This window comes from Protomyctophum bolini, assembly GCF_963924005.1.
Source record: "Protomyctophum bolini genome assembly, chromosome: 13".
Lineage (NCBI taxonomy): Eukaryota > Metazoa > Chordata > Actinopteri > Myctophiformes > Myctophidae > Protomyctophum > Protomyctophum bolini.
The window spans coordinates 30,100,794-30,127,359 of record NC_137874.1 but is presented as its reverse complement, the minus strand read 5'-3'; the positions used below and the strand labels follow the sequence as shown (position 1 = coordinate 30,127,359).

The 26,566-nt window shown below is 41.5% G+C and overlaps 1 protein-coding gene across 2 annotated transcripts; it reads left to right on the top strand.

Annotated features, from left to right (window-relative positions):
- The first annotated feature begins 1,120 nt into the window (after positions 1 to 1,120).
- On the top strand, positions 1,121 to 26,156 carry dixdc1b (DIX domain containing 1b). Of its 2 annotated transcripts, none has more exons than XM_080780518.1 (21): positions 1,121 to 1,362; positions 2,249 to 2,378; positions 9,062 to 9,187; positions 10,816 to 11,041; positions 12,694 to 12,801; positions 14,550 to 14,632; positions 14,848 to 14,945; positions 15,793 to 15,876; positions 16,418 to 16,471; positions 16,755 to 16,805; positions 17,871 to 17,975; positions 18,220 to 18,273; positions 19,349 to 19,426; positions 20,051 to 20,122; positions 20,336 to 20,389; positions 20,531 to 20,677; positions 20,896 to 20,962; positions 21,094 to 21,190; positions 21,512 to 21,620; positions 21,816 to 21,895; positions 22,083 to 26,156. In XM_080780518.1, exons 1-21 carry the CDS (start codon positions 1,300 to 1,302, stop codon positions 22,090 to 22,092), a joined length of 1,896 nt encoding a protein of 631 aa, XP_080636644.1. In that variant the 5' UTR covers positions 1,121 to 1,299; the 3' UTR covers positions 22,093 to 26,156. The 2 variants fall into 2 exon arrangements, with proteins under 2 accessions (XP_080636644.1, XP_080636643.1); XM_080780517.1 differs by having other exon boundaries at positions 14,839 to 14,945; positions 19,355 to 19,426.
- Positions 26,157 to 26,566: the final 410 nt, after the last annotated feature.

The following is a 26,566-nucleotide window of genomic DNA, read 5'->3' as shown; positions in this document are numbered from 1 at the left end:
ATTCAATAACCGAGGCAAACATTAGCCTATATAATTTGTTGGGGGTTAGGGTTACAAGAGTGTCATTTTTTGCATTTGATGTGCCCCTGGCCTATGGGTCTACGTGATTTATTTTCTCTCTGTTGTTTAGGGTCCCCTACATGATTCTTTCAAATTTGAGGTTGATTGACAATCCATATAGCCAATGGACAAAAAAGATCAGGTCTATACGTTTATCACATGACTCCAGAGATTTGTAGGAATCTGTGGTTGAGACAAAATATGTAGGCATACTATCAGTATATCAATAATGATGATGAGGCAACAGTTATGTCAATGTTTGCCAATGTATACTGTCATTCCGGTAAATAGACCATAACAGGTCTGCAACTCTGAGAGTGTTCTTCAAATGGAACCAAATGGACCTTAACTGTCCATTTGGTTCCATTCGTACACTCTCAGAGTTAAGGGGGTCTTTGCAAATAAAACATTTGTACTAGACTATAGTGGACTCCTATATGTGCCATATAGTGATTGAGACTCAGTATTAAAGTGGGTGTTATAATAAAAACAAGAACATTATAATAAACATTATAGTAAAACAAAAACATGTGCCACGGACATGATCAAGTCTTAATTTGCCACAGACACATTTGTCCGGACATGTTGGTGACCACTGACCACTGATGATGTACCATATGCATGTTCAAATTTAACAATTTCCCACTTTTAGGTTCAAGCAAGTTGGTGTTACTACACAGCCAATACAGCATTAAAGAGGTTACTAGGTTTAGGTTATTCCTAGGTTATTCCCACTTACTGTGTATTTAATCAAATAAAATATGTGTGGGATTTGCTGTAGCTATATTCAAATATAAATTTTACAATATATTCAATATGAATCAATATGTAGAATATAGCAATAGCATATAAGTTGCCCATAAATAACATAGCAATGGATGCAATCGTGCAACCAGCTGCAGCCTGCTACATCTTGTAGCAGGACTTTTAGTTTTTTGGGAGAGCGACACCGTCTTACTGCGGAGATATAGAGGATTCTCAGTCAGTCAGGACTCTTATTGTGAAGGCCGAGGACTTGCAGTGCAGTGGAAGTGCTCGTAGTCAGAGTAACGGGGCCGCCGCGGCTCAAAGCCCTCGATTGTGCTCGTTTGTTGACGTTTTGTTCAAACACAGAGAGCAAGAGAGTCTAGAGAGAAGATCAGGTCCGACCGACCGATGTCCCGGTGGTGGCCCACATGAAACTCTGCATGCACGAGAGACTCGGCGTTCGTGCGACGTGCTGGGGTTTCCACTGAAAGGATGATCGCATCGCTGTCTAAAGGGAGTTTGTTGGAGGATGTCCTTCACAGCGGCTTTAACGAGGTAGCGATAACCTATTACTAAAGTGTGCTAACGTTATTACAGTACAGCAAATATTACACAATAGCCTATCACCTCACGTATAATGTTACATTGGCTTGTTGAGCCATTTAGAAAGCTTAAAGTGTTCTTTAAAGTAATGTATAGCCTATATTTGGGGGTTTATTTAAGCCGTGCACTGCCGTTTTGTTTATTTGAGTTGGCAGATACAGAATACAGATTGATAGTTATCAGAAATAAACAATATTTGAGTCAGAGTCCCACTCCCACATGTAATTTCCACCAAACAAGTAAAACAAAAGACAAAGCAAAGAAGAAAATAGTATGCCTACAATTTCTAAAATACATACATCCCCAAAATAATGCAATGTGTTTATGCTGCCTTTGTTTTGGTTTTTCTTGGGGCTCTTTATCGTATTTTAATCAACCCTGACAATGTCCAGTCACGTGACCACACTGGGCCCGGTGAGGGTGGAGCGAACCGTGTGAAACGGACGGATGAGAAGTCTTAATTTGGCTGTAGCAGAACAATAGACTAAGCAAACAAACCCCATGCCGTTTACCAATCTGCATGACAAACCAATAACCTCATCTGAGCCCCCCTCCCATTGCTGCCCTAATCCCTTTCATAGAAAATGTCTACCCTTGCAAATTAATGCTTAAAGCATGCATGTTGTCATCTGTGTATGTTTATGTATGTGCTTTACTTACTCTTGTGAGGATGGAGATGACTTGTTGGTCCTCAGAGGGGCTATTTTAGGTTGAGTGTTTAACGTTAGGTAGAAGGGATATATAAGTTAGGGGCTAACGGCTAAGGATATGATTTAGTCAACTGAAACGGATAGTCACACTGCCGTGTGTATGTCTGCGTGTTGTTGAATCATTACAGCAGCAACTGGCGGCCTATGTGTCCTGGGTAAACGCTCAGCTGAGGAGGAAGCCAGGACTGCAACCTGTCTCTGACCTCCGACGTGATCTTCAGGATGGAGTGGTGCTCACACAACTCATTGAGATAGTGGGTTAGTAGTACAAACACAGACGCACATACAAAAGCACATGTATACACACTAGGCTCGGCTCCAGGATGGAATGACTGAGGGTGCAGTTGAAAATGGCAAGACATCACACATTTTTATATACAATATTTATGTACATAAAACTTGGGGGCAGAATTTGTAATTGAGGATGCCAGGCACCCCCGTGGTGCTTGGTCTAGTACATACACAGTATACAGCGTGTTCAGTTTCCTAAAATAAATGGACCTCTTAAAGCAGGGGTTCCCAAACTTTTTTGGACCAGGTACCCCTTTTGGGGTAGATATTTGTCCAGGTACCCTCTCATCCTCGCAACACGGATAACAATATATTTACAACCACAAGCAGTGTTTCCTGCAGGAAAAAGCTTTGGCATGGTGCTGGGCACAGGCCGCAATTTTGATTAATTAATTAATTAATTTGATTAATACATTAAGATTAATTTGTATTGGAGACACTGGGGGGACACTGGGGGACACTGGGCAGGCACTGAGGAGGCACTGGGGAGACACTGGGGAGGCACTCAGGGGCACACTGGGGAGGCACTGGGAAGGCACTCGGGGGGCACACTGGGGAGGCACTGGGGAGGCACTGGGGAGGCACTGGGGAGGCACTGGGAAGGCACTCAGGGGGACACTGTCTAAATGTAGACGTCTAAATGTATACGTCTAAATGTAGACGTCTAAATGTAGACGTCTAAATGTAAGTTTGGGAACCACTGCTTTAAACACTTTAGCACTTTATGAACATGAACAAAATAGATGGGTCCCCCCTGGAACTCCCTCAGGTACCCCTGGGGGTCCCCGGACATCACTTTGGGAACCACTGGTCTAAATGTATACAGACGTCTAAATGTAGACGTCTAAATGTAGACGTCTAAATGTAAGTTTGGGAACCACTGCTTTAAACACTTTAGCACTTTATGAACATGAACAAAATAGATGGGTCCCCCCTGGAACTCCCTCAGGTACCCCTGGGGGTCCCCGGACCCCACTTTGGGAACCACTGGTCTAAATGTATACAGACGTCTAAATGTAGACGTCTAAATGTAGACGTCTAAATGTAAGTTTGGGAACCACTGCTTTAAACACTTTAGCACTTTATGAACATGAACAAAATAGACGGGTCCCCCCTGGAACTCCCTCAGGTACCCCTGGGGGTCCCCGGACCCCACACGGGGGTCCAAGTAGTGTCAATTTGGGGGTCCTTGACATGAAAAAGTTTGGGAACCACTGCTTTAAACACTTTAGCACTTTATGAACATGAACAAAATAGATGGGTCCCCCCTGGAACTCCCTCAGGTACCCCTGGGGGTCCCCGGACCCCACTTTGGGAACCACTGTCTTAAAGGATTTAGGATTATTGTGACCACAGGTCAATTAAGGATATGGAGATCCCTGATGTCATCAATATTGGCCAGCATCTCCATATGTTGATCCTTCCCCATCCATCCTTCCTCTTCGATGTCTCCCTTTTGACTGATACCTGTCAAACTCTAGACGGGCCTGCCCTAACGTTATTAGTGCAGCCACGCCCGGCAGCCGACGAAAACTAGAGTTCATCAAACCCTGTACACTCAAGACATGCTCCTTATATATACCGTACATACATACATACGTATGCGGTCTAGCTTAACTTGGACTCAGGGGGGTGGATGCCTCTGCCTTGCATAGTCCCCAGTGAATAGGCATTTTGCCCTTCACTGGTAACCTTATTTTGGATTTGTTTTAAATATATGAAGGTTTTGTGGGCTGGGCTTTTTACTAAAAAGCCCCCCCCTTTTAAATACTACACACATACATACATACCTACATACATACATTTCAGACGTTTTAGCAGTTTTTAAGGACCCACTTTTAGGCCAGTGCACCAGAGCAAGCTTTTGCCTTTTTTTAAACCCCACCCATTTTAACCAAATACATACATACATACATACATAATACTACACTACACCTAACTTGGACTCAGGGGGGTGGACGCCTCTGCCTTGCATAGTCCCCAGTGAATAGGCATTTTGCCCTTCACTGGTAACCCTATTTTGGAGTAGTTTTAAATAAATTAAGGTATGGTGGGCTGGGCTTTTTACAAAAAAGCCCCCCTTTTAAATACTACACACATAAATACATACATACATACATATCTACATGCATATACATTTCAGAAGTTTTAGCAGTTTTTAAGGACACACTTTTAGGCCAGTGCACCAGAGCAAACTCTTGCCTTTTTTTAAACCCTACCCATTTTAACCAAATACATACATACATGCATGCACAGGCAAAGACAAACTAGTGTGCAGACACAGTCATTGCATGCACGCTACACAATTTCACAAAGCTTACAACACAGGATGTTTGGTGGTTTCAGAGCAATGGTTTAGTTTTTCACAATCACTCCAGAGCCAGGGTAAAAACTGACAATGTATTTGCAGCCAAATGAAGTAATGCAGGGTCTTTCTTTACCAGTCAAATTGAAAGCAATTCTTTGTTGACGTATAATTCCAGTCCGTCCGTTGCTTGGATGATTTCAGTCGGATTCAATTAAAAATTTTCAGACTGAGTTGACAAAAGGCAAATATTTTGTCATAAAGAAATACAAAACAAAGAATCATTTAGAATATGTGATAAGTGTATGATAATGTAATGTCTACTCTACATCTACTCTACATCTACCCTGACACCCAGACGGTGATAGACAGACAGTCTCACCCAATCACCTGCCAAGTAGCTTGAAAAAAGGGATGGCTTTCTTCAGCGATTGGGCTACAGAGATCCCAGATGGACGTTTGTTGTGGAACAAATGTGAAGCAAGCGTCTCTTCCATCTGGTGGAGTCAGGTTTAGGTTATACTATCACATAGTCACCAAAGTACAGAGAAATACATTTTAAGCATTACACACGATTTTCTGATCCATCTAGTTCCATTTGTACACTCTCAGAGTCCATTTGGAACCCCGTCAAGGAACCCTGAGGGTCCCCGGACCCCAATATGAGAACCACTGACTTAGTTAGTCAGTTTCTCCACAATTGTAATCATTCATCCCTTGACTTGTAAGTTAATTTTGTCTTGACAAACATGACAGAGCAGGAATCGATAACTTGATTATGGCAAAATAACATAGTTAACTCAATCAGAATGCTATTGTTTTCATTGCAGCCATGATGTCCTACAGATGCTCTATCCTGCAGTCCTGGTGCATGCATACATGTAATTTAATAACACTATAAATGTACTCTAGGGACAATAAAATAAATACAAAATAGCTAAGTAACAGGTGTGTATAGACAAGTAAAGAAAAGTAAGATTCTGACATTTCTCCAAAAGTGTTAGTGTTCATCACCTGCCGAGTATGCTCAGCAATTTACCCCATCAGATTTTAAAATATCTTAGGTGCAAGTGGAAAATATATCCTTACTATCCTAGTGGTGGCACTAGAGGAAAACTGTCCATAAAACCTTCATCAGGATACCACTACTAGTACCCCTAGTAGTGCCTTATGTGTATTTTCCACAAAAATAAAAGAGCTATCATTAGGTAGAACTTTTCCCCCACATAATTCCTGAGCATGGAAGCCATACATATTTCTGTGGAAGCCATGGAAATATTTCTGAAATTGTTCACGAAATTTCCAGACATTTTCAGCCCTAGTTTATGCACCCTTCCCCCTAGTATGACAAAATGTACAAAATGCCCATGGTGTGATTATGGTCAATACAAAGCACCATCCTCAAAAGAATGGAGAGAATGGATCGGGGAGGGGGTGCTGTTTTACAGACCCAGATTGCTCAAGCTGCTGTAACATTCATTTGGCCTGTAGTGACAATAATGACATTCACATTCTTTATTCAAATTAGGACAGTCCTTTCCAAACAATGGGTTGAGAGTGAGGCCTAAATGTGGGGCGTGGGAGGTTGTGACAGAATCACAGACATACTTTGCTGTAACAACTTGTACAATAGCTAAATCTTTCATTACGTTACATTACACTTATGTTATAAATTTAGATGGATAGATAGATACCTTTATTGATCTTGCGGGGAGGCAGCACAGCAGTTAAGAATTACAGGTACAGAGTAAGGAAAGTACTGCTGTCAAGGGCATGAAAAACAATAAGCATTACAGAACAACATACATGATATACATATATACAACTATCCTGAACTATGCAGAAAAAACGTAATAGCGAGGTGATGAGTAACCTTTGAATTTCTTTAATTTGTTGATCTGTTAATCCGCACTACGAGCAACTGATAAACGGCACAGCATCAAATCCAACATGGTCCTATATGAATGTCACATTTGTATTAATTTCTTGATATTTTTGGGGCTTTTTGCCTTTTATTGATAGAGGTATACTAGGTAGACAGGAAACAGGGAGAGAGGAAGACACACAGTAATGTTTGTCGGGATCGGGACTCGAACCCATGACACACTGTCATGCTGGATTACCAGCCAAGGTGCTTGGACCATTAAGCCGGCCCAGGCCTGAATGACACCTTTTGACTTTCAGACCGTTTTAGGGCCTACATAAACTATAGGATAAATCACAATTATCACATAACATCTGACTGTGTGTGATTTCTTGTGCTAGTTTGCAGTCTTCTTGAGAGATGTCAGGTTGATGTGAAACTTCCGGGTCTCCCAACATCTCGAAACTCTGCGTAAACTCATAATCTACGAGTAAAAGCTGTTTCTGTAAGTGGAAAGACATGATGTGGAAGAGACAGTGCCCATGAATAGAGAATGGAGACAAGAGGGAGCCATCGTAAGAAGGACTAGGCCTCTGAGCGTAGGATAAAGAGACAGCCTTCTATAGCATAGCACAGAGAATCCATTAAATTGGATCAGACTGACGGAATGCAATCAGACAAGACAGACATTGCAAGACCTTTATTTAAGCACACAAATAGTATCCCCAAGTGTTTAAATCTTCCCTCTGTGAAGCATTTAATGGGGGAATTTCCCCCCTTTTTTTATAACTTTTGGACCATGTGAGATTTTATCATTGTTGCTATTTTGGCCAATCTATGTCACTACTGAAATGGATTAGTCCTTTTAAATGGATAAGTTAGTTGAGTACATGCACATGTTTGAGAGAAACAAAGTTCTGTTGTTTGTTGCCTAGAGTTAGACTTGTTGCTTGTTGCTCTGTTGCTCACTTGCCTGGTGCTGTTGCTCAGCTGTGCAAAGAGTTTGTATAGATTTGTGTTATCAGTCAGTGATGTCCACTCACTGAGGGACCCTCAGTGAACATATAGAAGCGACAGAGAAGGTGGCAAGTTGTATTGACATCCCAGAATCACTGGATACGAATTACAACAGACAATTGACAATTTTACAATATAGAAAGTTCCATACATGCATAAGTGTTAAAAGCATTAGAGCTAGCTTTATAGAAACCAGACTAAGATTAAAAACTGTATTCAAAATATCAAGCAAAGTAATACAAATATTATCATCTTAATTGGATCACAATCAAATTATTATGTCAGATGCCACAGCTTAATTACCCAAATTATATCTGCTCAGTCAGTTCTCATTGTGTAGGCGTTTTGGCTATTGTCAGAGGGAGAGCTAATTTAGTTCATCACTCATATGTGACTAAATTTGACTTAGGGACTGCCATTACATTTATTCGAATTTTAGCTTTTTTGTCATATGAAAGCAGGGAATCATAGCTTCAAATTGACATTGGTTGTTCAGTTTGACCCACCAGTTTTGGAGATACTGTATGGCTTATAGAGTAATGTCTTGCAGCGAGTTGAGAAAACAGGCTTGAAAGGTTCACTTCTGTGGTCTTTAACATTACACCTAGCTACATGTTTATTGTTTAAGCATTTATTTCATATTTAGATTTCAGCTCTGACACTTATATCAGACATGCTCTAGTCTAGTATGTGAAGAGTCTGCCTGTGCTATTAACTCATTTTGGATTAAAACACTTTGCGTAATGGCAGGCTCTCAGTCAAACCTGGTCACATATACTGTATGTGCAAACGTGAGTTACTATATACTATTTCCTGTAGCATCGCTGGTTTCCTTTGTTGGAATTCCTCGTGGCTGTGTTTCCTGGCCAGCGCAGGTCCTTGGCTCCAATCTAGCAATGTCCTTTCTCCTTGGATTGTTCAGTGTCGACAAACTTAAAAGACTTATGATAATTTATGAACAAAACAGTCTCGTGGTTTTGTTTGTCCCACTACACTAAGATGTCTTGTGTTACACTTCTCTCTGCTAATCACCCCCAGACAACAGCCAAGTCAGTCGGGTAACCCAGATGAACCAACTAACCACCAAAAGGGAATTTGACTGTGATTAGAAAAGTGTTCTCCTCAATTGTGGTATTTGTATTGGAATGTAAGAGAGAGAGCTGTCTTATAACGGTCCCTCAACCAAACAGTAGCTACTTTACCATTAAGACCTGAGGTCGATTCTAAAAATGACTTGTGCTCAAACGTTTTCATGTCAAGGACCACCAAATTTATATGTATTTGGCCGCGGATCTACAAGCTCATAGAGGGGCATGTAGTGACGTGCTGTGACCTTGTATATCTGCTATTTTTGAATAGCCAAAGTATATGGTTAAAGTGGTTCAAATCTGGAATGATGCTTTTCCCGGGGTGAAAGGTGTGTGGACACGTACGTAGATTGACAAACTTTCTTCATGTTGACAGCTGGGGAGGTGTTGGAGGGCGTGTATTTGACTCCGAGGAGCAGAGAGGAGAGCAAGGAGAATGTGGAACGAGTGCTGCAGTTCATCTCCTCCAAACACATCCGCATGTCACACATATCTGCAAGAGGTAAAACGCCTTCTTCCTCTTTTTCTCTCTCCTTCCTCTCATTCTTCCTCAATCTGTCTCCTCTCTCTGTCTCTCAGACTGTCACTGTCACTGTCTCAATTAAGAATCGTGGGTTTATATTTGTTTCTGGCATAGGTCGTACCATATTAAGGCGTAAAAGACTTTGACTTCTGCATTTTAAAACGCATGCACATTGTGCACCCACATCTTGATTATTATTAGAGTGAATAATCAGCCTCTTCATTTACCATGGCAGACACGAAATTAAGTCGCTCTCATGAGCCACTCAACAAGCCTTGCACAAGCTAGCCGAACCATGTGACATTCTCGGTGGTTGTTGTGCCAAACCATTGGCAATAGTTTTCAGTTCACCATGGCATATATCATTACATCACCTGCTCTAGGACATCGGATTCGTCACTGTCGGGCAGAAACCTTCTCTCCATATTTTCATTTTTTTATGATCAGCACTTATTTGGATTTTTTACAAATAGACAAAAAACAAACACAAGCAACAACAACATAATACGTATGCATGGACATTATGTATGAGCACAAAAACATAATATTATAAAACAAGGATAGACAAAGATAAACAAATAAAACAAAAACATTTTTTTTAAATTAGTTTACATGACCAAACACGCAGCATCATCAACCGTATCGTATACTAAGACAGTGAACAATCAAAAGGGCATTGCCTGGATCACATCAAGGGCCTGTAACATGTTCCACTTCGAATCATATTTATCTAACTGATTATTCATCTTAAAAGATAACTTCTCCAAAGCAGCCACAATACCAAGCTGAGTGAACCATACATGTGCTGGAGGCAAATCCTCAGACTCCCATTCCTTAAAAATGATTTTCCTGCCCACCATTAACACCATCAAAGTAAATCATCAAAGTCATGTGCTCGAGACGGAGATTGATCATTTCCGTCAAATTAGTGCTATGAAAACTGATCGCATCGCATACAGCCGCTTGTTGACGATGGGCACATTTTATTAATGGATTAAATAGTCCTGGGCCCTCAAGGTGTTAATGCTGTATGAATCCAGTCAGCTAGAGGTGTGGGGACATATTTCAACTTCTTATGGTTTTTCATTTGTTAATGCCCTACTTCGTTATACAACTACAGTACAACAAACAACCTTCAAGTTCGCTTGAAGGACATGATGTGACCCATTGCGAGCTTGTAGTTTTATAAATATTCAATATAAGAGCTTGTGACTAAATAATAACCATTGGAGGTATATTTTTTGGACATACAGTACAAGGTACCCGACAGAGGTGATTTTGTCTCCTTGTCAAATATGTTCCTCTTCAGTGAGCTGAAACAAGACCAGATGAACTGTGATGATCCCTGATTAGGGATTTGGGCCAACACACGAGCCAAAAAAATCACACCCATGTGAAATGAGTGGTGCATTTGATCATGATGATGATGATGTAGATGATGTATAGACCCACACTATCTCACATGGCGGTAACCACAGTAACCGTGTTGCTACCGACTAATAGAGACCCAGACATACAGAGTCACATGTTGGAGTGGTTAGCACCGCTCAAAAAGGCAGTTTAAGAAATGCTATGTATGTATCATCATTATGTTGTTACTATTGCAGACATAGTGGATGGTAATCTGAAAGCTGTGATGAGGATGATCCTGGCACTGGCCGCTCACTTTAAACCATCAGCCAATCACAGAACTGCCACTGGGAGTGGGAGGAGCTCATCAATGACCAATCACAATCCTCATTCCACCGTTGCGTTGGTGCAGGGTGCAGCTGCTGCATTGGTGACAGCACGACATGACGCCGCACAACCCACGCGCCATACACACCTACGCAGGTATGCAAACATACGTGCATTCATACAAAACTAACCGTTTTACTGTATGAAACTGTAAAGTATTATATGGTAAAATAATTTACAATGTCACTTTTAGCTCTTTTGTTTCCTACTGTTCTGTCTCTGACTGAACAGATGTGGTTGGCATACGTTTCTTTTATTTTTTAAATCTTATTAATATGCTCTGAGGAAGGCTGTTGCCGAAACGCTTAAGCGTTCTCAATAAAATATTGAGAAATTGCATCTGCATCTTTTATTTTGGAGTGCCGCTTTTTCCACTTTGGTTTATGAGTTGTATTTATAACTGAGCACCCACTGCCTTCCCTTAACCAATGGCAGTATCCAGAGGAAGCACCTGCTTTTCTTCCTTTACATGGTTGGCATACATCTTTCCTTCATTGACCCCTGCTGGGGAAACACACTGCAACAGCCAGCCAAAAACATGATTGCGAACGCAGTGAGCACTTACTATGAGACCTAGCAGATCATGTCTGTGTGTCTGTGTGTGTGTGTGTGTCTGTCTGTCTGTCTGTCTGTCTGTCTGTCTGTCTGTCCCGCTATCCAAATATGGAGTGTGTTGCATCAGCAATCACTCAGCTCCATATATGGGCACAAAAGGGGCCAGGTCCACTCAGCTCCATATATGGGCACAAAAGGGGCCAGTGATTTGTTTGTTGTGGACCTGGCCCCTTTTGTGCCCATATATGGAGCTGAGTGCGTTCGCTTCCCGCGTTCGCGCGTCTTACTCGTCATATCCACGTTGAATTGTATAGCACATTAAATGCAGTTCAAAGTGCTCTACAAGCAGCAGTGGGACAGATGCAGATGTAACAAATTTGGGTCTGATTATCATCATCCTCATTTTTCGACCGCGGTCGAGATCGTGGATTTCTCAATATCACGCCAGACTTCCCGGTCCTTCATTGCCATCCCCAGTTCCTGGTTGCTGATGCCTGTGTCCCTAGCAAGGACATCAGGGAACGACAGTTTTCTGGTCTGCTTTGAGGCAGGACTCCAGAGAAGAAGGGAAGATATAACCTCATTGTCAGCTCTGTAGCAGTGGCCGGCAAACTGTGTTCTTCTGGATCAGACTAGTGAAGAAACACAGGGAAGGTTGCCATATATTAGATTAGTCGATGGGTGGCTCTTCCAAGACAGACTTTGTGCTCTCATTAGAAGGCGGGTGTAAGTGTCCGTGTCTCGGAGCCATAGAGTAGAATCGGCTCAACGGTCGTCCTAAATATTATAGAGTGGCATCCTTGTGAATCTGGGATGTCATGTGTCCAGCCTGCGATCTTAGTCGCCTACAATAGTGGCTGCACCCCACGTCTGACACAGCCATGGGTAGGCAACCCAGCTGGGGGAGATCTGTGCTCCATGGAGCACACATTTCTAATTACAGTATGTTTAAGTAAATGGCGGTAAGATCGAGTCATGTCATAGAGTCATCATAGATGTCACGTCACAGACGGCCACTTGTCACGTACAGTTTCAGAAAGCTTGGTGTGCTGAGTTCCCAGTGAGAGATACAGTTCACAAACTTGTTTTTTATTTCAGATCGTTTACATCTTAAATGCAATTTAACAGGGAAACATTTTGACCTCTTATCGTTGAATCTATAGCATCTGTGTTTTGTTGTATGTTCCCTGCAGTGGGTGGAGGGTTGATGAAGAAGGTAGTGTGTGTGTGCGTGCAATGGTTGAACAGTATGAGAAAGAGAAAGGCCCTCCAGAGGAGACGGACAGCACTCAGCCAAGCAGGTAACCCTCCACACACTCTACTGTGTCACTGGACAATTCATTATTTGAATGGGGTGTTGCTTAACTTTTTTGGCCCCTCATCCTCGCAACACCGATAAGCATATTTGCAACCTTCCATGCCATTGGAACTATTTGTATTAAAACTTTTCAATCAAAGTCACAACACATTTTCACAACATTTATTTAAGATGCTATCTTAGAATAGATGTAGACCTTTTTGACAGTGCAGAAACATAATTGCCTGCCTTGATGCATGAATTAAGCGTCAACGACCATCAGCTGGTTAAAGTCACAGACACTCAAGTCAAGGGACTGGTTTCAAAAAGGGGGTCTGCCTCTGCAGCACTCTAACTGAAAGTATGACTGCATGGAGTCTGTTTCATTTCTATCCAAAGGCCTTTGAATAGTGGGCCACGTGCGTGAGTGTGTGCGTGCGAGCAAGCGTGTGCCTGTGGCAGTTGACAGTGTTTGATCGTCAGACTTCAGGGCACTATAAAAAGTATCTTAGCCGGGGGTGATAGAGGAGAGGAATAATTGGTCTTTTTAGTTCACCAATCACATGGTGTCTGTGTGCGGCGTGCGCGTGCCAACAAATCTCTGAGATCCGTGTAAGCACCTATCCATGCTGTAAATAACATCTGTGTGCTTTTCCATGTAACATGCACTGATGCACATTAGATGTATGTACATTGATTGCAGACTTCGGAGAGACACAATACTGTACCTAAAATTACTGTACCTAAAAAGAAACCAAAAAAACGCAGCAAGTGATGCTTCTACAGTATGTGGGGGTGGTGGTGTTGGGGGTGGGTGGCTTGAGCTGCTGTGGTTGTCATGGAGATAACCGTGTAGCTAGAGGTGGGCTAGAGGGGTGGGGTGAGTCATGAGTCATAAGTTTGTTCAGATTCTGACTCAAGATAGATACACATGCAGGCTTACGATTTGACTGTCCGGATAACATACATACAATTTGGGTCGACTTTAAGCCACGATGGGTGGGATTCAAATGAAATGGTAAGGTGTGTGTGTGTGTGTGTGTGTGTGTGTGTGTGTGTGTGTGTGTGTGTGTGCGCGCGCGCATGTGCTTGCATTTTGCTGGTACCGTACTTAGTTTTACAAGTAGTTGTTTAATTTGACATCATCTGGGGATACTGTAGATTCAGGGTTTGGAAAGGTTTAGTGCAAGGGTTAAGGGATGTAGCAGTGGTTAAGGATGTTGGAGAATTCAGTCAAGGGAAACAAATCAAATAAGGTTTTATATATTGAAATTAAATTTAAAGGTTAAGCCCCTTGAGATACATCATCTCGTTTTAGAGGGGGTCCTTGGGCACAACACATAGACAAAACATTACATCAAACATGTCAATAAACATCAAACATGTCAATAAACAGTCTTCAAATAGTAGTCCTTAGTCACTCAAATATGTATGGCACTAACTTATACTTAATTTATATTCCATTGTATGATGGTGTTGTAGATTGAATATAACAGATCTACAATATCACATGTCACATTGTGACGCGTTGTGAACTTACAGTAGATATACAGTAGATCAGCTATTTTTGACACTGTGTTAGAACGTCTAAATCTGGCTTTGTTATCTTTGCATCTGCACTTTTTATTACTTTTTTCTATTTGGATAGATGCTACCATAATTTTTGGGCTGAAATGAATCAGTTACCTAGTTTAGAACTGGTGTCTGTACATCTTAAGGTAATTAAATGGCATATTCTTTTCCCTCTCGAAGTCTCAGTTCCATCAGCCCTCTAGACTCTCCCAGAGTGCCCCCTAGCAGTCATTCAGAGGACACACAGCAGGACGACAGGAGCAGTGAGTTCCAATGAATCACCTGACACCAATTCATTCAAAGATTGCAGTTTCATTGTTGAACACACTCTCTCTCTCTGTGTGTGTGTGTGTGTGTGTGTGTGTGTGTGTGTGTGTGTGTGTGTGTGTGTGTGTGTGTGTGTGTGTGTGTGTGTGTGTGTGTGTGTGTGTGTGTGTGTGTGTGTGTGTGTGTGTGCGTGCGGTGTCAGCTGAGTCAGCTACTCATATCATAGTGAAGACTGTGTGGGAGGACTCTGTCGGTGAAAGTTTGGAGAGAGAGATGCTGGAGACTCGTAAAATGGTGTCTGCTTTACAGGTACAAACAGATTGTCGTTTACTGTACATGGATGGATGCTTTACAGGTACAGACAGACTGTTGTTTACACCAGTAATTCTCTTAGGACCGCCAGTTTCATATGAATTAGGCCACGGTCGGACCCCCATTTGATACATCTCTGAGACATCATTATATTTGTATTAGTTCTGATGCCTCCAGTACCTTTTAACTTCTCCATATCAATTCTGATAACTTGTGTATCGTTCGAGTACCAATCTGATACAAATGCGTAATAAAATAATTAGGAATAAAGTAAATGGTAGTAAGTGCAGCCACAATTTAATAAAATATATTAAATATTTTATATTATCACGTGATACATTATTTTACTTAGTATTGGCAGAATCTTTCTTCGCAACGCTCGGCATGGCAACTCGCTCACCTAAGCTTGCTCACCTTGCTCACCTCCGACGTTTTTAACCGTTTTTTGTCGGACCGTTATAAACACTGGGAACTGGACTACGGTAAATGAAAAGTTCCCCCCTTCAAGGCACATGGTGACGTTTGTCATAATATGCCTTTTGGGAAGTGAGACACAGTTGGTTGGTCTGTCCACAAAATGTTATTATTGTTATTCTTCTTGTGAGCACTAGGGTGGGGCTCTACTTTCTGACCTATAAAAAGTTATAATCACACACACACACACACACACACACACACACACACACACACACACACACACACACACACACACACACACACACACATCAGATAACTGTTTTGAGAGGTCATACACAGAATGGAGTTATCTGAACACTAGACGAGTCCCTCCAAAGAGCAAGCTAGCGTTAAACGTGTTGGTTTCCTGTGTGTGTGTGTTCCCAAGGCTTTGCTGCTGAACGGTTCGTTGCCTGAGGACGAGCAGGAGGTGTCTGTGAGTTTGGAAGGAGACGATTCTCAGCAACAACTGGTAGTGATATATTTTTCGGTGTCTTAGATTTCCATGTTGTTTCTTTCTTCTTACAGTTGTTGGATTATTTCTCTCTCTCTCTGTATGCTCTGTCTCTCTTTCTCTCCCTCTCTCTATCACTCTCTACCTCATCTGCTTGGGGTCTTAAGTTCTGTTCTCTCTCTCTCTCTCTCTCTCATTCTGTTTCGCTAGCTCTTTTGTATGGCACAGATCAAGTTTCTTTGTGTGTGTGCTGGCGCACCATCAACGCGCACGCACACACGCACACACACACACACACACACACACACACACACACACACACACACACACACACACACACACACACACACACACACACACACACACACACACAATGGTACACAGGTATCCGTTTTCCTTCTTATATTCCGTCAATCCAGTGTGGTTCTCACACACACACACACACACACACACACACACACACACACACACACACACACACACACACACACACACACACACACACACAAGCCTTTTATTCCACTCTCTCTCTTTCTCGTTCCTCTCTCTTTCTTTGCAGGTGATAACTCGCAGTCGTTTGGATCAGAGTATGGAGGAAGCTCAGGAATTTAAGGTAAGACGTTGGTTTTTCAAGTGGTTTTGTATTTCTTTCTTTTCCAAATGTTGCTGCCATATGCTGTCAGTGTTCATTATTTATTATGGGGACATCTTGGCGTCGTGTACCTACTCAAATATATAGTTTTAAGCTCATATTAACAATTAAATGTCTGTATTCTTTAATATTGTGTTCAGTTATAGTGGAAGAAGCTACAGATAATTTCTCATTTCTGTACATGTTTGTTAGCCTTAAGGACACAGTGTGATAAATATTTAACTTGTGGTCCATTGTCTGCTAGCGGGAACTACTACGCTGTAAGCAGGAGCTGAGAAACATGCAGGGTGTAAAGGTAGGTGTCTCTCGCACGCACGCACGCACACCACGCATGCACGCACGCACACACACACACACACACACACACACACACACACACACACACACACACACACACACACACACACACACACACACACACACACACACACACACACACACACATACAGAGTCAAATAAGTTTTCATTTAACTATGAGAGTGTATGTAACCAAATGAACCCTTAAAGTCTATTTGATTACATTTGTACACACGTTAGAAATGGAAGCGAAAGTGAAATACAGTGTTTACTGTAATCCTGTAAATGTACAAAATTCTTCACTTTCAGCCTTACATTAATGGGGAAAAAAAGAAGGAAAGAAAAATAATAGTTAACAACTACAATAAATTTACACAAGACAATCATCACAATAAACCTCCGTTAGTACAATGCAATTGCAATTCTTGACTATAATTGCGGATTACAGCTAGTAGTTTTATTTCACACACGTTTAAAAAAGAAATGTTTTTTTATTTAGTATTTTTCACACCAGCTCAGTGGCCTTTTTATTAGTGTCCACTGTCCACCCTGATATTGGGTTGGGGTTTGATTCCCCGGCCGGACTAAGACTAAGACAATGGGACCCTTTGCCTCCCTGCTTGGCACTCAGCATCAAGGGTTGGATTGGGGTTAAGTCCCTGCGACATGCTAACTTTGTGTCCAAGGGGTGTACTTGTACATCATGGCTGAGGGGTGTACTTGAACATCAAGCAACCTACGCTACAGAAACAGGAGATAGACTCATGCCACATAGCTCCACAAGTCTTACTACTACTAGGTTACATTTAAGAATAAGAAAAATAAAAAGTACTATAGTATACAGTAGAAACAAGGCAAAAGAAAAAGACAAAATGCATAAAAAAAAGAAAAGAAAAAAGGTAGTAGTACTAGTACTACATTTGTGTTGCTATTGAAGTTAGCTTTGAAGCTCCCTTCATAGTTCAAACATTGAGAAAAGGTCACCAGTTTGGAGAGTTTGTTATTCACTGTAGTCTTCCAAAAAAGACAGTTTGTGTTTGTTTGTTTGTGTGTGTCTGTGCAGGAAGCTCAGCACCAGAGACTGTGCGTCCAGGAGACGTCCATCCTGCAGCTGAAGCAGGAGCTTCTCCGAGCCGGCATGGCCAAAGACGAGCTCAACAACCAGAATGTACAGCATTCAAACAAAAACACAGATAGTAAAACATGGTCCACGCACGCGCGCACACACACACACACACACACACACACACACACACACACACACACATACACACACACACACACACACACACACACACACACACACACACACACACACACACACGGACGGACGGACTACATCATGTTTAGTTTGACACATTCAAATGGACACTGTACAGTCTTCAATGAACTGATGGTATATGTTCTTGCAGGCAGAGCTGCTGTGGAAACTGGAGGAGTGTAACAGGCTGTGGAGTGAATGCAAGGTGTGTTAGCCTGTAAATCAAGCGTCAGAAAGTGTTATTGACTTGTGATGGAAATTAGTGCTCAGCTGCAAGGACCTATAACATAAAATTCAACTTTTGTGTTTTTTGGGGCTCCCATATGTGTTTTCTATCCCCACAAATAACCCATTTTGGACATTCAGGCTTTCATATCATATTGGTGCTTTAATGGAAATTGCTCTCAGGAACAGCTCAACTGATTTTGTCCTCATCGTGATGTCATCAATGTCACCCAACTTTGTATAATTCCTCCTCTTCTTCAGTCTTCAGTTCCAAATTTGTATTTCCACTTTGTTTGAAGACACAAACAAGGAAGGGGAGGAATTGGATTTCGCTTATTCCTTCTAAATGTCTGTAATTTAAAATATCACTGACACAGCGATTCCCTTACTTACATCAACATTGTTCTTTGTCACTACTTGGTTCGTGCCGAAATATTAACATTACACATATCGCTTTGCCTCTTTTCGCCTGACAGCCAACTGCCCAGTACACATACACACGGCTGCACGCACACACAGGAATAGCCTGCAGGCAATTTCCTTCTTCCCATAGTGCGCGGCAACGTAATCTGGAATGAGTGGCGCGAAGCGGGCATGAAATTCTAGTATTATACACACACAGCACGACAGCAGCCATTTTACTTTTACATCACAGTCAGAGTAGGAAATCCAGAGTGCTCTTACTGACATAAGAGCAACATGACCGCTGTGTGAATTTAGGTTTAATAGTTATTGTACTGGTTGAGGACCTCCATCTTCCTACCTACAGGATCTGATCCTAGTTCAGCCATTCATGGTATATGTGGCTTGTTTAACATTGGCCTTATTTTCCTGTGAAACATCTTCTCTTGTGTCACCCTGTTGTCTTAATAGAAAACAGAATTACAATGATTTTGGTGCTCAATGCTTGGTATTATATAGGACTGTATTTAAGCAAAACTTCTTACCTGGGCACTTTAAATCGACTACCCTACAGGCTTAAATAAGTGCTCCAGTGTTTTACTTATATTTCATACTGACTTGTGCTAAATGGCTGCTGTCCCTGCTTGGTTGAGTTGCAGAAGGAGGTGGCACAGAAGGAAAGGCTGGTACAGCAACACAAACACAAACTAGAAGAAAGCCAACAGCAGAAGGTATGTAACATTACTGAATCTTTTCCAACGTGCACGTTCATTAAAATGAACCCCCATATGAGTGAAGAATTCAGAATATGGGAAGGAAAACATTGAAATCCCTGATGAAATTGATTGATTGAATACTTTTTTAACAGTTTGCAGAACAAAAACACAGGATTTAAACCCAAGAAAGCCTATTGGCTTGTTTAATTCATGCTCAATTCATCGAAGCATTTAATGATATACCTTATATTATTAAAATTTCAACAGCTAACACGCTGGCAATTTTATGTAAGCTTTAACACTTGCTTGCAATCGACAATTCTGCAACTAATTATCATTCTTCGGCAAATAATATCTTTGTGCTGAAAAGAGTAAATTAGATAGATTTCACTTTAGTGGTGCCCTGAATGGAATTCAAGCAGCACTGTGGCAAAGGTAATACAAAGTTTACAATTTGGAAGGATACAGTTATCGCTCAGTCGCTGCACATCTCTACATTCTCTGAGTTTATACAGTCGTGAAATGTACTTCTTTACATGCCATGTATTGAGCATGGGATCATATCAATCCAAGGTGAGGTCATGTACTTATGTGTAATTAATTTGTGTGTTTATGGATGGTTATCTGTCTCTTCGGCAGAATGAATTACAGAGAGACTTGGATCAGAAAACCCTGATGCTAAAGGAACTGATGGGACGTGATCTACATCAGGTCTTTATCATCCTTCTGTTTTGAATTAAAGATGAAATAAGTTATTTCTGTTACCAGTTATGGCTTTAAGTGCACTTGAACTGTGTGTGTGTGTGTGTGTGTGTGTGTGTGTGTGTGTGTGTGTGTGTGTGTGTGTGTGTGTGTGTGTGTGTGTGTGTGCATGTACTGAACTGACTGTATAATCCCATTGACATGTTCGCTGTGTATTTGCAGATTTCTACCAGCGCTGATAACAATGGATATCCTCCTGCTCCGTCTGGGTCAGGGGTAAGTTGGCCATGGTATCTTATCTAAAGTCTGTGCACACTGTCCTGCTATGGCAGCTGTTATAGGGCTTTCAGCAAGCAGACTGATTTTACCCCATTATATATTATCTTCTATGTCTGTACATTGTTTTCTGACCAACAGGCAGAGGAGCTGCAGTTGGTCAGAGACGCTCTGAGGAGTCTAAGGAACAACTTCAGAGAACACGACCCTCAGCAACACACTCTGGATACCCTTGAGCAAGGCATCGCATCGCTCATAGACCGACTGCATGTTGTACATCCACAACGGGTACAAGAGAGCACGCACGCACGCATGCACGCACGACAGACAGACAGACACTCACTCAGACACTCACTCACACACTAAGAGCAACACGTATCCTAATAACACTGCTAGTAAAAGTAACGGTATTATTGCAATATTCTAGTCATAGGTTAAGGCCATTGTAAACCATATAAAAAGCAGACAAACCGTGTGTTGATTTTGTGTCCGTCCTTTTGCTTCAGGGTGGAAGGGGGAAATCCCCACGCCGTAAAGCTGCTCACACAGACCCTGATGACTGGCCTTGCACAAGTAAGAGTCTTCCTTTGTGTGTATGTCTCTACTTGCACACACGCACGCACGCACGCACACACGCACAGACACAGACACTCTCTCTCTCTGTGGTTTCATTGTCTTTTGCCTGTCTTATGTTTTCATCACAGAGAACTGCCATTCACAGCCAAGTCCTCCCTCCTCCACTAAAATACTGTATTTCACGGGACAGTCGCCAACGCCCTCCATGATCAACATTTCCAAGAGGTCGGTATGTGTCCAGGTGCTATAGGACGTGTGGGTGGGTGGCTACCAATTTCGGGTTGTATTGGTTTATTAACACTGTTTAGGGGCCTGGGACGTGGCTCAGCGGTCCAGGCACCTTGGCTGGTAATCCAGTCTGGCAGTGTGCTGCGGGTTCGACTCCCGACAGCCTTTACTGCATGTCATCCCCCCCATCTCTCTCCCCATTTCCTGTCAGCCTACTGTATGTCCCTCCATAAAAAATATCAAATAAAGGCACATGCATAGGATTGTTGTAAATTGCTCTTATGTTGTATTGGTAACGTCACGTTATGTGTCATTCAGGCTGGGTGAGGTGACTCTGAAGGATGTGAAGGCAGCTGTTGATCGACAGGGGAACTACAGGTACCACTTCAAAGCCCTGGACCCAGAGTTTGGCACTGTGAAAGAAGAGGTAAGACTAAGATGAGGCCATTACACCGCATCAAGATTAATTATGTCTGTCTGATTAATAATACGTGAGGAATATTCTACAAATAGGCAAGTCATTATTGGAAACAGGGTGAAGCAGAACCTAAAGAAAACAATGTACAATAATCTGGTAGAATTGTTCTACTGTTGCAGAGTTTAACACTGTGCCTTTGAGCAGGTTTTCTTGGACGGGGCCATTGTTCCTGGCTGGGAAGGGAAGATTGTTGCCTGGGTAGAGGAAGACCATGGAGAGGAAAGGTGAAAAAGATGGTAGCCTAGTCATTTCGCCCATACAGTACATTTCGCTCCTACACATTACATTACATTTACATACAATGAGTCTCTGCAGTTATTTATTATACTAAACTAATAGCAGCCACATTTGTCAATGACTTTCTTCTTTCTGCATTTTATCACACAATCATCAATCAACCATCGCCCTCAGACCAGTATAGGTTGAAGCTGGGACACAATGGCATCCAAACTGTTGCTGGCTGCTGGTTTCACTGGGGCCAGAGACTCAAAAAGGGCTGACAACTCAGAAAGAGCAACACGGATGAGTGGACAAGAGAACCTGGGAGTCTACAGAGTTCATCAGCGAGTAGTAAACCGCAGTTAGCCCCACTCCACCTTTGCTGTGTGCGGATATGGAGACACTGTAAGCCCAGTGCCTTACCATCCAAACACTTTCTAGATGTTTGTTTATGAATGTAATTTCAAACTGGCCGACAGCCGACCGTCTGTGCTGTCTGGAGCTGCCTTTAGACTCCTCCTTTGTATGTATGTCTCTACATGCACACACACACACACACACACACACACACACACACACACACACACACACACACACACACACACACACACACACACACACACACACGCTGGTTACACTGTCTTTTGCCTGTCTTGTGTTTTCATCACAGAGAACTGCCATTCACAGCCAAGTCCTCCCTCCTCCATACAAGATGCAAGATGTTCTGACAGGGTCTTTGCGAACAGAGCAACTGTAGTGGAGAAATAGTTTGTGCTCCAACCCTAAATTTGTTGTCAATGCAAAATGTGTGGTCTCCGTATTGGGTAGACAGGAGTTGGTTGTTGTCCTCGTTCCCTCATGTCAGGTCTCTAGTAGTCAGTGACGAACATTTCCACACAGGCCGCAGATTTATTGCCTACAAAACCAATTGTGTTTAATGAACCGTTACATATTACAGAAAATCACTTTAAAGGTAGAGTAAGTGATTTCACTCAAAAAACCTTAGGTTTCGTTTTTGGTTGTGGGACCTAATAAGCCTTCGTCCAATCAGGATAGAGAGTCAAAAACGAAACCTAAGGTTTTTTGACCCCCAGGGGTTAACTGGGGACAGGGAGGAACTCCTTATATGGTCAGCACACTCTATAGTAGAGAGGATTATCACAACAAAACAAAAAAAAAAGTGATATTTGAATTATCACTTACTCTATCTTTAAGGTTTATGATCGTATTGGGGTGACTTGTGCTTTTGGGGAGATATGGATATGAAGTCAGGTAATATCAAATAACATTATTATTTATTTCCTCCTTAGATGGCAATTAAGGAGGCCCTTGTTATTCCTGTCAACCTAGTTGCATGACATACGGCATGTTATCTAAAATTTAAAACCACTGAGTATTCCTAGCCATAGTAGAATTATTTAGATTCTAAATATTTCCCGCCCTATGGTTGTGAATAATCAGAGTGGTTGGCTGGTTGCCATAAGGTTATATCAAAGGTATTACTTGTCGTAGCCTATGATTAGATATTTATTGAAACGGTTGTCAAAAGTAAGGGCCGAGGCCATTTAGAGTTGTTTATATTGGCACCTATCTGCTCAGGGCACAAAGAATCTCCCAAACTTTTCAGTGGCCCTGTGGCTCGGGACTAGGCCTACTGACAAAGTCATTGACGTCAATGTTCTGATACAGTGAATACATTTTACAAAAGCAGTCACTGTATCCAACTGGATATTAAACAATAATTTGCTGTCCATTATGCACAGTCTACAGCATATTTTAACACAATTTGTGCCCAAGACGTCTCCAGACGTCCTAGGAATTCAAGTGTAGTTGTAGTTGCTTCATTCAGTATTGATTGAAGAGGATCAGTATAAAAATAATCAGATGAGATGGAGTCTGTAAAGAGTAGGGTGTATTCTCTACTGGCCAGGGAGTTAAAACGCCTGTGGGGCCAAACACACATAAAAACATGATATGGCTATTTTATGCCGACCTGCACATGTCCTTTCACCTCTTTCTTTAAACCTCTTATATGTTCCACCACCTTTGTCCATCCTTTCGCTGTCAGTGTTTACTTGACAAATTCCATCTGGCTTTTTTTCCTCACGTATTTTGTTTAAGCCCATATGGCTGCAATAAGAAAAAGGGTTATGCTGATTAGATGTGTGTGCTAAAAGCCACATGCTGGCTGTATTTCAGATGTGTGTCCAAACTATAGCAAATAGTTAATGGCTTAATTTGAAAAACAAGGCTATAGTTTGTAGACAGAAGATGATCTAGTAATATCCTCGGAAACCGCAAGCTTTTCTTTTCAAAGAAAGAAGGAAAAAAGTGGCAAAGTGGGAATGAACCTTGTATTTCGCTAAACCAATAACAGTGCAGAGAGGCGTTGCTCCAAATTTGGTGACGTCAGTGTTCTCTGCTGTGTTCTGCGGGGGAGGCGGGCTCATAGGTTTCTAGCGCTAGTTTGTTCTGCCCCTCAATGCCCAGAAAAGCATAGGGTTCTTTCAGGCTAACCTAGTAAAAGTGTTACACTGGAAATTGACCTCCTGTGCTGGCCTGTTTGTATTTCATTCAATGGCACTGTTGGCACAGGTGAACAAAATAAGAATCCGGTGAGCGGCTGTGTAATACCCCGAAACCAAACGGTGTGCTTTGTTGTATGACTACATTTCTCACCGAACAGTTCTTTTTAGTGAGCCACTATATGGTCATAGGACAAAGTGTAAATTGGACATTTTAAGCTCTAATACATGCACACACTCACTAAACTAACACAAGTCTTTCACAATGACTGAGGTGCTATTGTTGGATGTTATAGAGCACCGAAGTCCTGACGTCACTTTCAGTAGAGGGCGTCAGTCCCCAGGTTCATGTATTTTTTTAGTTGCATTGGGGGGGCCATAGGGGGATTTTAGATCTCTTCATATAAGAACTGCGTTTGAAAAATAAACCGATCACCCCGGCCTTTTCACTCATATGGATATGAAGCATCGACTGAAGGTGGAAATGTACAAATATACCCAAAGAGTAACAAAATAAGCATTAGAAACTAGTCAAATAACCCAGAGACTACATTTCCGGGTAGGCGGGTGGCTGCATCTGCCTGTCGCACAACATAAACTGAATGTTAATTACGTTTATTTTTATTTTATTGATATTTAATGTTTTGTGGTTAGTACGAGTTGAGTCACCACCAGCTGAGCTTATCTAGTAATAATAGCGTGACGTATATTAGCAGCGACATTGCCTTCATATGTAGTTTCAAGGCTTTTGCGGCCACATTAATTCAATTTTCTCCAGAAACTGGCTGTATCAAATATTAATGAACATCATTAACGACACACAGCCACCCCCCTGACCGAAAGGCCGAGATGATCGGTTTATTTTTCAAACACAGTTCTTATATGAAGCGATCTAAAATCCCCCTATGGCCCCCCCAATGCAACTAAAAAAATACATGAACCTGGGGACTGACGCCCTCTACTGAAAGTGACGTCAGACTTCGGTGCTCTATAGACTGAAGTTCTGCTGTTCTTGTAGATATACAGTATTTAAAACGTGGACTGTTGATGCCTTTTCGATTATTATTATTATTTATAGAACATTTGTTTTTATTTAGTGCAATCAACCAGCATCTTGTGAAGTAAGAGTACATCTGCACATGTTTAATGTGAATAGGATGTATTGCTGTGCAGTTTTCCATTTAAACAAGCTGTAGGGGGCCTCATTTTTAAAGGATTCCTACATTTAAAAAACAAGTCATCCGATCAACAAATTGTAATTATTTTTCTCCATTGGCACTATATTAAAACCAAAATACCATATTTTATGCAAAATCTAGATGTTTATTTTTTATTATTTTTATTATAATATTCTTTAAATTGGTTGTATGTTCCACCACTATTTAGGGGAATAGTGGTGGAATCTAGCACTGCTACTGCCAGACCCTGCTTTTGTTTGACGCACACAGGACTGAAGTTTGATACCAGATGATCTAATCCAGTACAGAACAATTTGGGGTTCAAATATTTGCCTTTACACTGTCTTGCATAAATAAACATAAGAGGCTAGAGATTAGCATACAAAGATGCCATAATTGCTTTACGATTTTACATTTTGGATATTTCTATAATATGCTGTAGTCTTTGTTGACCGCAATTTTGTACATAAATGTACTGTGTATATATAGTTATTTTACTGTATATACACGTTATTGCCTAACACAGTGTTTACATGGTATTCATGAATGTTGGTAATGGAAATTAAGCCTTTGATATTGTAAAATAAAACATTTTGTTTTAAATTAAAATATTGTCTTTTTTACACCACTACTGTACCACTTTTTGCGAACGCAGTGAGCACTTACTATGAGACCTAGCAGATCATGTCTGTGTGTCTGTCCCGCTATCCAAATATGCAATATTTTTAGCAATTTTTTTACTTTGCAACTTTGCAATTCACCCTTTGTCAGCCTTCCCAGCTCAGCCAGGGCAAAGTGACACAACTTTGCAATTCACCCTTATTTTTGCATTATTGCAATATACTGTTATAGTAGGCCTACCACTATACCATTTTTATAAGCATATTGTGCACACCCATTGGTGCATCGTGTTGGTGTTCAGGAGCTAAAAAGCGGCAGGGCAAGATATTTACATAATGTTATTTTTTTCTAT